The 12,110-nt window shown below is 58.0% G+C and overlaps 3 protein-coding genes across 3 annotated transcripts; 2 read left to right on the top strand and 1 right to left on the bottom strand.

The window, feature by feature from the left end:
* Window positions 1-2,836: 2,836 nt before the first annotated feature.
* Window positions 2,837-4,280, top strand: CGCA056_v008093 (uncharacterized protein; the record flags this gene model as incomplete). The annotated part of the gene is made up of 4 exons (XM_037323341.1): window positions 2,837-2,878; window positions 2,934-3,654; window positions 3,718-3,789; window positions 4,177-4,280. The coding sequence occupies 4 exons, from the start codon at window positions 2,837-2,839 to the stop codon at window positions 4,278-4,280; spliced, it is 939 nt and encodes a 312-aa protein (XP_037177505.1).
* A 2,466-nt stretch (window positions 4,281-6,746) lies between these two features.
* Window positions 6,747-8,674, top strand: CGCA056_v008092 (putative MFS-type transporter; the record flags this gene model as incomplete). Its single annotated transcript, XM_037323340.1, has 4 exons — window positions 6,747-7,028; window positions 7,082-7,465; window positions 7,519-8,586; window positions 8,672-8,674. The coding sequence occupies 4 exons, from the start codon at window positions 6,747-6,749 to the stop codon at window positions 8,672-8,674; spliced, it is 1,737 nt and encodes a 578-aa protein (XP_037177504.1).
* A 1,037-nt stretch (window positions 8,675-9,711) lies between these two features.
* On the bottom strand, window positions 9,712-11,794 carry CGCA056_v008091 (Vegetative incompatibility protein HET-E-1; the record flags this gene model as incomplete). The annotated part of the gene is made up of 4 exons (XM_037323339.1): window positions 9,712-9,963; window positions 10,013-10,285; window positions 10,317-10,779; window positions 10,839-11,794. 4 exons carry the CDS (start codon window positions 11,792-11,794, stop codon window positions 9,712-9,714), a joined length of 1,944 nt encoding a protein of 647 aa, XP_037177503.1.
* Window positions 11,795-12,110: the final 316 nt, after the last annotated feature.

Genomic DNA, 12,110 nt, shown 5'->3' with positions numbered 1-12,110 from the left:
CCCCGTCACGGACGTCGCGTCAAACGATCTACGGTGCAATGTCGGCGGAGCCGCGGGCGTCTCCGGCGAGGTCCCAGGCGAGGCGTCCCCACAACACCGAGACCTTCCCGTCCGGTTCCATTCTTGATGGAAATCGTTCCCACTACGTACTCCCCTTTTCGTAACTAGGTATGAGACATGCATGTAGAAAAAGAGGAGGCTGCAGTTGCGGGTGCAATGCATCGTCTGCAACGCATGTTTCCCGCTCGCTAAGTTAGCGAACCCGATATAGCCGGCAGCAAGGTCTCGGTCGAGGGGTCGGCGAGCGCAGCTGCGAGAAACCCGCCATCGGGGGAAACCACTACGGCCCCGTGATGTTATACCTCAGCAAGAATGACGGACGGGTTGACGGCTTTCTTCACGAACGGCGAGTACGGGTATAATAACGCGGCCGCGGACGCGACGTGGGGCATCGGTGTGCTCAACGAGAACTGCGGGCGGTTCGAGGTGACAATCCCACCGGCGCTCAGGTCCGGGGACTATCAGCTCCGGGCCGAGGCCATTGCGCTGCACGCGGTGTCGCAGCCCGGCGGAGCGCAGTTTTATGTGACGTGCTATGTGAGCTTGCTACATTGGATACCTTTTTGTTTTGTTTTGGTGTTTGTTTGTGTGTGGTTGGTTGGTTCGGACGGTGTGTGTGGGTGTATTGTGTTTCCTTGCGAGGTGTGACTGAGGCTGACATACGTTTTAACGTTGTTTGCAGCAAATCCGAGTGTATGGCGGAGGCGGCGCGACGCCGGCTGGCAGGCGCGTACAGCGCAGCGGACCCCGGCATCCAGGTCGAAATTTGGGGCGGCGGGTTCAGCGAGTACACCATCCCGGGACATGCCGTGGTGTCTGTCTAAGAGAAAAGATCAGGCTGGAGACGTTGAGAAAGATGCGATGATGTGCGTGCGATGGTTTGTGTACGGCTGGACTCCGGTCTGGGACAAGTGGAGGCTGAGCTGGGTATGTATCGCGAGAGAGGGAGGGCGTGCGAACGAAACATGTGACGGAAGAGATTGGCTCGCATGAAAGAGGAGCAGAAAATTTTGCTTCTGCTTTGAGGTTCTTCTCACACCCCCTATTTTGCTTGCTTCATCCTACGTGTTCTTGTTTTCCTGAGTCGGTGGACGTGGGTATAGTACGATTGGCAACAGGGGACAGATACAGCGCGTGCATATTCGGGAAAAATCCTGCATACAAGCTCGGCAGTATTGGGAGTCTAGAAGACGTCGTCGAATGTCGCGATGGTGCGGGTAGGCGGGAAGTCACGCCACGAAGCGTTGTTATCTTTGGCGGGCCGACAAGGGGGCGTGAGCGAGGCCAGGAACTGGGCGGAATGACGACAGCGATGCGCCAGTAGTTCGGTGATGTGTGGAAAGGGTTTCGCTCCAAACTCGGAGAGAAAACAAACATCACGGCCTACGGATACCTTATGTACAAGCAGGGGGGGAAGGGGGGATCAGTAACTTTTGGGCTGGGAAGGGTGGTCCAGACAACATGGCGAAGCTTGGACGAATACCGAGATTGAGAGGACAAGGAGGCAATGAGGCTCTCTGTCCTGACGCTAGACTCTGCCCACCGCCTGTTTCTTTATCGAGGAAAAGTGGATTCTGACTCGGGAGGCACAGGTCTCGTAAGATGATTGCGATGGGGTGATGATGATGTTACCTCGTTGATTGTCGACGCTGGCGCTGGCCGGTCGGACGAAACCGGTAGACGGCGGTCAATACCGGGTTGCACTGCTGGGGAGAGGCTTGTATTTTGCGATTAGTTTTTGATGCAATTTGCCTTTGATTTTCGAAACGAAAGATAGCAGAATAATTGGGAGATGTGTTTTGGATCTTGTGGTCTGGGAAAGGAATCATGAAAAGGGTGTGTTGTGTTGGTATGGTAGCGTCAATCTGGGCTGAACTCGCAGAAGCGAAAAACAAGAGGTGCAGGGCGGCGGCCATCACGGGTTTCGCTTCGGCAGCCACCTAAGCGAGGCGCTAGTCCCCTTGGGGGGTGCCGACGTCCGCCTTGCCTTACCTCAGACAGCCACACCCGCTGGAAAGCTTGTCCCGTCCGGAATGCTTCCAGCGTTTCCTGGGCGCCACACTGCCGTCAGCTCACTGAACCTACGGAGTACCTGAAGGTGAGTGGCTGCTAAACCGTTGGAATCTGCCCAGTCAGGTAGCCCGAGTGGTGCACCGACACCAGGTTGGCGGTATCTTCCACTGAGGTGGCCGGGTATTGCGCTGGAAATAGCCCTGCAGCGGCTGCAGGAAGGGAGGTCCCTGAAGCATGATCCAACGTGTGCCCGACATGTCACCGCGGCCCACCGAGCACGCCTTGTCCATTTCTTCCCGCGTCCATCAACCTTGCTTCACATCCTTTCCGCTGCCCATCCACACATCGCTCCGGCCGCGGGCACGAGCAAATTCGCATCAGCATCAGCCCAGTCGCGCCACCAGAGAACCCGAACCAGCAGACACATCACACATCATCGCATATCCACGAGCAGGATCTTCGTCGGCCCCTTGCTGCCCGTCCATTGGCCATCTGGCATTCGGCATCTCCATCTCCATCAATCTCCATCCCAAGTACCTCGCCAACCGACTGAGGTCTCTCGTTCCTGGCCTGCCCGCCTCGTATCCCTGCACACCATCTCCCGTCGAACGCTGCTCGGTGTGCTTCAACGGATGATTCGATTCATTTAAATATGACCGCCCTCGACATGGCCAACCGGTCTGGTTCCGGACCTTCCTGAACGGCAAGAGCCATTGTTCTACACCACATCTTTACCATTATCACATCTTTGCAAACAATCATCATGTCTGGGCTCACTACCCCGATAGACTCGTTACCCAACGAGGTCAGCCTTGGTTACCGTCTGATACACCGTGACTGCCTTGCTAACAGACCCATAGATCCTGATCGCGATCCTGTCCTCCTTCGAGTCCCGCGCCCTGCTCCCCATGACCCTCGTCGACCGCCGCTTCAATGCCACAGCCACCACCATCCTACAGCACCGTCTACTCCACACCGCCGAGATGGAAGGCCACGAGATGATGCTCGAGAGCTACCACCCGAGCGCCAAGCTGACCACCCCCTCCATGTCGTGTCGCTTCCTGGGAGTCGACTTCCTTGACTGCCGCACATGGTCCGGCGACGACGACTTGGACTTGGCCGACCTCTCGCAGCTCTACTCGCACTTCCGCCCGGTGGTCTCGGAGGAAACCCGGCGCATGCGGAGGATCTACACTCGCCGCGTGCCCGGCGCCGAGGCCCCGCAGGAAGACGCCGGCGACGAGCCAGTCACCCAAGAGCTTTGTCTGGACGAGGGCGAGCCCTTCACCCAGCTCTGCACAACAACCAGCTTGGTCAAGACTGGCCCGAGACCCGGCGTCTTCGCGAGCCACAGCAACATCGAAGACGGTGTGGTGCGTGTCTGGAGGCATTGGCTCGAGCGCATGGCGGCCAAGTGCGCCATCGCACCAGAGCAGCGGGACCAGAGCACGATCTTGTGGGCCGATGCCACCAAGAACGTAGGGCTACGCTTCCACGTAACACAGGTCGCACAGGAGCAGGCGCCTATCCTCCACTCGAGAGACGAGGATCCGCCTGTGACCTACTCTCTTCGCTACGAAGGTGAGCTCCAACGATTCAGTCCGTCACATGTGAGAGAAGCAAAGCAGCTGACAATGACATCAGAGTTGCTGGTTCGCACAAGCCAAGTGTTGCTGGCCATGGAGAAGTCAGCAGTGCAGGAGATTGTCGACTCAGGTAAAGCAATCGTCATAGCTTCTTATTGAGGGATCTTTCCCTCCGTCCGGCCGATACCGGGCCGGACCGACCATTCACACACACACACAACACCTTAGTACTTACTACCCACCAATGCTACCAACAACCTCCACCGTCGGAACTAGCCATATAAAGGTTTCCGAGCTACCGGTGAAAGGTCTCTGGAGCAAGGGCAGGGCGGCCTTCACCGGCCCAGCCCTGACCTGCGGCCGATCAGCCCCTCCGCTGGGCTGGACCGATTCCCACAGTCTGACCACTTAGTGGCGGCCACCCATGTGACAAAGAACCGATTCAGCCTCAGCAATATACGCAAAACACATATTGGACACAGTCTTGATCATTATGCTCACCATTATCCGCCCGTAGGTTTCGTCATGCAGCTCGACGCAAAGAGCGCCCACGCAATCGAGACAGTTCTGATGGCGCCTGCCATGCGCCCATTCTTCCCCCAGGCCGTCGCGGTCATGTGATGACCTCTCACTTCTCGGGGGATTCGAGCAAACTTTATACAAAGTAGACGGACCAGGTCGGGGGCCGACCTAGAGGGATGGAACGAGGTCGCCGACGGAAGACGAACTCAACGGACGGGGCCGCCGGCGAACGAGACGTCTCACTTGTCGTTCGCGTCGAGGCCGCCAGGCCAGCCATGCAACGCATTACAACGGCAGGTCACCGTTTCAGCGACTTGGCATTATCGTCATGCGTTCGCAGTAATGGAGGATGGCAAAAGTCCACGATTGGGCTGGAAATGCCCTGGGCACACCTAATGGGAATTTGAAAGATTGGCGTTTTGGGAGGAAAATCTAGATCGGGACGGATGCGCCGCGGAGAAGGCCCTTCGAGGCCTTTGCAGACGGGAATTATTTGGGCAATGGTCAACAGGATATACAGGACATTATAGACCCCCTCCCACGGCGGCCTTTGACGACACGGGATCGCCATGGCTGCTGGGAGAGCCGAATCAAGCAAGCATGTGCCATGAACTCTCGGTCACTGCTTCCACTGGCTTGCCCCATACACATCCGACTGCTCCATTGTATGATCGCCGCTGCGGGGGCCGCTCCTACACTGCCGAAGACACCGGCCGCGACGCCGTAGGGCGGCGAGCTGCAAGGGAATCATGGTCATCACGTTTTTTTTCACTCGTCTGTCCGTCGCATCCCGTCGGACGTTACTGACGTGATGTCGAGATCGCCGTCATGGCCCTGCGGTCGTTGGCTGAAGGATCGATGGCTGTAACCTGGCGAGTGAGCGAAAGCTAATTGGCCACAGGTGCGTCTCAGCAGCGCATGCATCACTCGGCGTTGATGAGTTCCCCAATTTCAAAATATTCGAAAGCCATTTCCAGTTGAGTCAAATTCCTCGGGCGAGAGGGCACTTTAACTCAAAAAAATCGACATCATGCGCTGTACCCGAGGATATCGCGTTCAAAGCCGTCAACGTTGACAGGGACATTGGCTGAAGGTTCCCACGAACCGACAGCGGTCCTTGTTCCTCGGGGGGTATTCGAAACGGCCTGCAACGGATGGTTCTTCCCCCAACCCACAGCGGGTCAGCCAACCGAGGACCAACGAAGGAACTTGGCCAATCTCTCGACGAACCACGGAACCAGAAGAAACAAAGCGGTCCGGATATTTCGCTTCGTGGGCGGAGCGAGACGTTGTCGCCGTGGCAAAATCAGACGTGTTGGGAGTCCAGGGGAGGGGGGCCGCGTTGACAGCTCTCATCATGACGGATGACAAGCGCCAAATGCAACGGCAACAGATGGCGACGACACAAACTCCATCATGATCAAGACGACTCCTGCAGTAGTGCACACATCCGAGCGTGCAGAGAGAGCCGCGATCTGGCTGGGACGCGCGTCAATCAGCGGCCTTTTCCCCGCTGAATTGCCAGTGCGAAGATCAGGGAAAGCATCACACTCTCATCACTGTTGATCGTGCACCATGTGGCTGCGCGGCTGTCTTGGATACGGCAAGCCCACGATCGGCTGGCTGAAATAACCTTTTCTTCGACATCGGCCACATTATGCACAAAGCACGTTCGGGCGCAGAAAGCGCCCAGGGTTCGCCCGTTTCCCGCGCTAGCATTGAGCCTTTTGAGCCTCTTTCTTCGAGAGCCGGCCTCGTGTGGCCAGTCCTTGCAAATAATACTGGCCCATCAGGAAAATACAATAATCGCCAACTCCTATGATATACCCAAGAGACAGTCCCAGCATCAGGACGGTTTCAGCCTCTAGTCCGCCCAGGCCGGCCATGGTCCAAGCATGCATCGGATGGGGGGACCGTTTGACAGGCCTCAACATCCCTGCAAAGGGCCATGTCTCGTCCAATGATGCCCTCGGTGACAGGGGCCGAACTCTGCTGCCCACCTCGCCGCGTGCAGCAATCATGCCTGGGCCGCCAGGGGTATTCTCGTAGGCCGTCTGTCGACCACAACTCATGGCCCAGGTCAGGTCCGTGAGGTTGCATCGGGGTCGCTTGGAGCCGTTGAGAGAGGAATCATGGGAGTGACCCGCCCGAGACCTGGCTGGGTTGACATGTTCTTTCTTCAGTGCCGGCCGAGACGTTCGAACGTGAAATCTTCCCGTTCTTTCTTCATCGTGCAATAATTTGCAATATTTGCGCCCCAATAGCTGCAGGACGGCAAACAAGGGCTTGGAGCATGTTGGCCCCCGATCTCGTCCGATAGCTAATTCAACAACCATATTCCCTTCTTTGCCCTTCGCTTGGCTCGTTCTTTTTTTCAATCATACTCCACCGGTTGGGCTTGTTTCTTTATTTCTTGTTTCTTCTTCTTCTCTTCTTTTCGACGTTTGCTTGGTGTATCACTGCTGGTTCAGTCTTTACCGTGAGCTGGACTCGAAACCTCTTTACGAATACGACCTTTTTGACGACTTGAGGGGGGATAAACTTGGGTAATACACAGTCGACCAGATGGAGAAGGACGTGGAGAAGGGGGACGGCGAGGTTGCGAGGCCGAGGGAGAGCCACCTTGCCGTACACCCGGGCAACAGAGTGTCGCTGGCGAGGGTATCGATCGGAGGACCGCCGCCGCCGCCGCCGCCGAAGGAGGACGTACCCCGGCCGATGACGAGCTCGACGAGGAGGTTATCGTTCTCGACGACCTACAGCGAGCGCAAGATCAAGTACGGCACGGGGCGGCATTCACAGACAGAGCTGAGTCCTCAGCCGACTGATGACCCGGACGATCCTTTGGTAGGGTTTCCAATCTCGGACTTTCGATGAACAGCATTGACATTTGTGCGCAGAACTGGCCACAGTGGAAGAAGGAACTCAACTTTGTCGCGCTTTTGATGACGGCTGGTCTAGTGGGTGGGATGAAGACGGCGTACATCAGCGTCAACAGCGTGCTCGCCGTCCGTTTCAACGTCTCATACACGGCCGTCGCGTCACTCACCGCCGTGCCGCTCGTCATCTCAGCATTCACAGGCCTGTTCAGTGTCGTGGCGTCCAAGATCTGGGGCAAGAGGCCGGTGTATCTCGTCTCGATGGTCCTCATCTTCATCGGCGCGATAGCGAACATGGCAGCGGGGAACAACTTTGGCGGGTGCATGGCCGGTCGTGTCTTCCAGGGGTTTGGCTGGGGAGCCTTTGACACGCTCATCCTCGGTTCCATCCAGGATACCTACTTTGTATGACGTTTGCCGATTCAACTTGCTTGGGAGTGGGTGCTGACCCTGGCTAGGAACATCAACGCAATGTTCGCATCACGATATACAACATCCTCACCGTCGCGACGACCTGGGGCGCGCCCCTCTTTGGCGGTCTCGCCTCAGCAAACGCAGGCCGCTTCACCGTGCAATTCGAAATCATCAACGCCTTCCAGTTCATCGCGATCCCGCTTCTTCTCTTCGGCGCACCCGAGACCGCGTTCGAGCGGTGGTTCAGCAGCAGCCCCGCCCCGACTCCCGGATCCGTTACCTCCTCGCCGTGGGCGTCGCAACCCCCGAAGCCTCTCGGAAGACCCAGCGTCGAGGACGCCAAGGCCTATCTGCGCACGATGAAGCCCGTGTCGTTCTCGGGAACGATGGACTTGCGGACGATTTTGCAGGCGCCGAGGGCCTTTGTGGCGCCGACGACGGGGCTGCTCGTGGTGGTCACGTTCCTCCCGTACTGCACTCTCTGGGGTCTCTCCGAGTCCCTGTCGCTTTTGTTCTTCCCCATGCCGTGGATGCTCTCCGAGTCAAACATTGGCGCGCTCATGACTGCGCCGTTCCTCCTGGCCATCATCGCCGTCGTCGCGACAGCCTTCTGGCGCCGACGCGCGTCGGACTACACGCCGTATTGCATCGCATGCACACTCGCAGCCGGCACAGTCCTCGCATCCTCTGGCATCCTCGCTTTCGGCCTCAAGACGCACGACGTCATGTCCGAGGTCTCCGCCAGCGCCACCGCGCCCTCGAACGTGTTCGCGACTGACGGCGTCGGCACGCACCTCTCCTTCCCGCTCGTCTCGCTGCTGCTGGGCCTGCTGGCCGCAGGCGTGGGCACCCTCGACACGGCGATCCGGCCCGTGATCTGGCGCTCGACGCAGTTCACGTCGAGCAACATGAACGTGTGCCTGCGGAATGTGGCGGACATGGATGCTGGCGTGGTGTGCTGGCGGAATTTGCTGAGTGGCGTGTTTGTGATGACGGTGCCCGGGGCGATTGTGATGTGGGCCGGGCTAAAGGCGACGGTGGTCGGGCTGGGGGTCACGCAGGTGCTCGTGGGCGTGGCGGGGTGCGCGCTGTGGTGGATTTATGACGAGAGGGTGAGGCGGTTGGATGGAATTGTGATGGGGTTGGTTGATTTGAGTATGTTGAAGAGGACGGGGAGCTTTTTTGATACGGATTGAGTGAGGATGGGGAAAGTGTGCTCTTCATGACTTTTTGGTTTTCGTTTGTTTTGGGGAGAATGATGACGGTGTAATGACCACGGCCGATTTTCGAGGGTGGGATGGTGTGTAAGATTTGGGAGCGAGGGTGAGAGGACAGGACGTGGTATATGAAATGGTTCTGTCCGTTACTTTCATTTGTTTTTGAGATACCAGGGGACGGATGAGAAAAGGACAAATTCCGGGGATATATGAGATTGAAAGTGATGAGTGGGAAATGAGGGGAAGGGCATGATTGTGAGGGCAAAAAGTAAACATCTAAATAGTCTTTGTGTGTTCATGTCGTACTTGGACGCGCGAGTAATGAATGCCAACACCACGCTCATTTTTTTGTCATTGTGGTTCTGTGTGTCTTGGAACGTTGTTTTTTCGGAGATGAAGGGATTTCCTAAAGGGGGTGTTTATGTGCTCCCTTCCGCCGGGGAAAAGGCTTCGTCCGCGGATGAAACCAACCCAAGAAGCACCCTCCAAGCCGGCATCACCACCTCACCTCCGATCCGACCGGGACAACGCTGCAACGACTCCGAGGCTTTAGGCACTTGGAAATACACTTTCACGGTTTGGTGAAGGGCGAGTATGAGTCGTGCCGGGCGTTGGTGTCTCTTGCGGGTTTGTTTGAAGATGCGGCTTGGTAGCTGACGGGTGAGATTACATTGGAACTGGAGACGGCTGGTTAGCGTTGTTTAGAGTTGTGACCGTGATCTTCGTCTGGTGTTCATCTGACTCAAGTCGTCTGATGTCGAGACGGTGGTGATGGAGGGATGCGATTGGGTAGTTGGGTTGGGTTTGATCGTCCGGAGTTGGAGGAGGTTGCGTCGTCTGATGTTTTGTGGGGAGGATGGGATGAGTTGGGGGCTTTGGGTTTATGCGTGTGAGCTGTGTGATGATGATTTTGAGGATTTTGGTGGTGGGTTTGAAGGCAGGATTAACATTATCAAAGGCTATCTACGATGAAGTTGGTTCCCAACACGTTGTCATCGAAGCCGATTCATGGCGATCTCTCTATATCAAACAAAGATACTCCGCACACATATCCTGCGGCCCCGAAAACACCGACACCTCATCAAACCGATCCCTCACCGGCCGCGCCTGTATCTCCAGCCTATGCTCCGTCATCCAGCTCGGAAACCTATGCGACGTCACCGCCGCCTGCACCTCCAACGACTTGGCCGCCAGCACCTCCGCGTCCTCCCGCGTGACGATCCCCGTCGCCTCCTCGTACTCAGCGCGAAGCACGAACCAGCCCGACGCATCCTTGCAGTCCGAGATCACGGGCGCCTGCCGCGTCCCGCCGAGCGTGTACGGCGAGTAGGCGTAGCTGCTCGGGTCCCAACGAGCGCCGGATCAGGTGCCGCAGGCCTTCGGGGTTGTCGAGCTCGCTCTGGCTGTAGCCGCCCCAGAGCGTCGACCGGCCGAGGAGGAGGTCGGCGCGCGTGGGGACGTAGACCCAGGCTTCTGGCTGGGGAGGCAGCGAGAGTGTTGATGAGGAGGAGAAGGATGTTTCCGGGGTTGAGCCGGGACGGCCGAGGCCGAAGAAGACGCGGAAGTCGGGGTAGTGCCATTTCCGGGAGTGGATCTCGCCGCCGTTTTTTGCGGGTTAAGGTGACCCAGTCGCCGTCTGCTTTCTGCTTGATGCTGATCATGCCCACGAAGCCCGGCTGGGCTTTCGTGCAGAAGGTGGACGTCTCGACGAACCAGAGGTGCGCGGGGAATCCTGTGGTCACGCTCACGCGGTAGCCCGTGGGAGATTTACATGAGATGGAGAAGGTGTGGTCGGCCTCGCGGATGACGGCGCGCGACTGCGACGGGGAGAGGTGCCGCGGGATGTGGACCTCGCGCTTGTCTGCGATCTTGGGGTTTGTGCCGCGCGACCACTCGAGGACCCAGCGGCGGCGGCGGACGAAGGCGTCGGGCGTGCGGAAGAGCTCGATGCAGACGTAGAGGTGGTGGTTGATGTCGGGCGGCGGGCGGGAGGGGGCTAGGTAGTAGTGGTTCAGCTTCATGACGAAGGCGCGGTGGTCTTGGGAGAGGAGGGCTTCCGGGACGAGGGAGGAGGACAGGCTGGATGTGCTGCGGCCCATTGTTGCGTCTGAGTCACCTGACTCTGAGGGTGTGTTGTCGTCAGGGACGAGGCGTTCGAGATGTTGCCGGGAGATAGCATCACGTCTGGTTTGAAGTGGATGCCCTTGTTAGTGATGCGGATCTCTGTTTGCTGGATGGCTGCGTCCTGGATCAGGACGAGGCACGAGCCGTCTGCGAAATCGTCGGGAGACTGCGCGAGGAGACCCCGGAAGGCCTGGGTGTCGTCGTCGGCCGAGTCCCAGGCTAATAGGGAGAGGTCGGTGCTGTTCTGGAGGATGGCTTCTTGCAGGCGCAGAAACGCTTTGCGGCCCTCACCGTAGATCAGGGGCAGGTTGACGTCGAAGATGCCGAAGAGGCTGTAGGCCCGGTCTTCCTCGCGCTTCGTCCGGCGGCGGGCGGCCCAGGACATGCGCCGCACGACGGGCACTTCGTACACCGCGGCCGGGTCCTCGAGGACCTCCTGGTTAATGCCGGTGATGCTCGCGAGGAGGGACTGCAGGTGCGCCTTGGAGCCGATGTCGTTCCAGTTCTTGTCAAAGAAGGTAATGTCCCGTGACGCGACGACTTCTTGCAGTGTCCAGCCGCGCGAGAACCAGCGGCACTGCCCGAGCTCCCCGGCGGACAGCTGTTCTACGGACCGGAAGAAGCTGCTGCGAGGTTGCGACGTTGGTGGGGGGTAGTCGGAGAGGTACGCATAGCAGATGTGCGCGTCGTTGTACCAGCGGAACATGGAGTTGATGCTCTCGGTCAGCTCGGCGCTGCTGCTCTTGTCGATGCAGCAGGTGTCGACCCACGCCCACTCGATGCCGGCGGCGCGGGCGATCTCGCAGGTCTTCCAGATCTTGGTGAAGCCGGGTTTCTTGGAGGCGTGGACGAAGTCGGCCATGTCGTGGAAGGAGACCTCGCCGTCGGACCAGGTGTGCGAGAGGATGGCGTACGGCAGCGAGGGGGGCCCGCCCTGGAACTCGGCGAGTTTGAGCGTTGTGGTGTTGATTAGCCACATATTGGATGATTTCGCATCATGAGATGCCGCATGGCAATAGGTGAGTTTTGGGGTGTGATGTGGGAGATAGTTTTATGTGAAGTCTTGCTGAAGATGAGGCTGTGCTGCTGATGTTGAGGCTTGTCAGCGCGGGGTGGGATCGCGCGGGATGGATGCAGGTAATCCTTGCTCTTCGGGGTCGTGTGCCCGAGTGAAGTTGACGAACCGGTGATGGGCATTGCTGCATCGGAAACTTTTGTTTGATTGGATAGAATGATTTTCGACTTTGGACAGCACCGCGGTGTGGCTTCGGTGAGTGTTCTCAGGTTTTTACAAA

This window comes from Colletotrichum aenigma (genome assembly GCF_013390185.1).
Source record: "Colletotrichum aenigma strain Cg56 chromosome Unknown KSG_Cg56_contig05, whole genome shotgun sequence".
In the NCBI taxonomy this organism is placed as follows: Eukaryota; Fungi; Ascomycota; class Sordariomycetes; order Glomerellales; family Glomerellaceae; genus Colletotrichum; species Colletotrichum aenigma.
The sequence above is the reverse complement of the archived record's forward strand: the minus strand, read 5'-3'. Positions and strand labels throughout refer to the sequence as shown.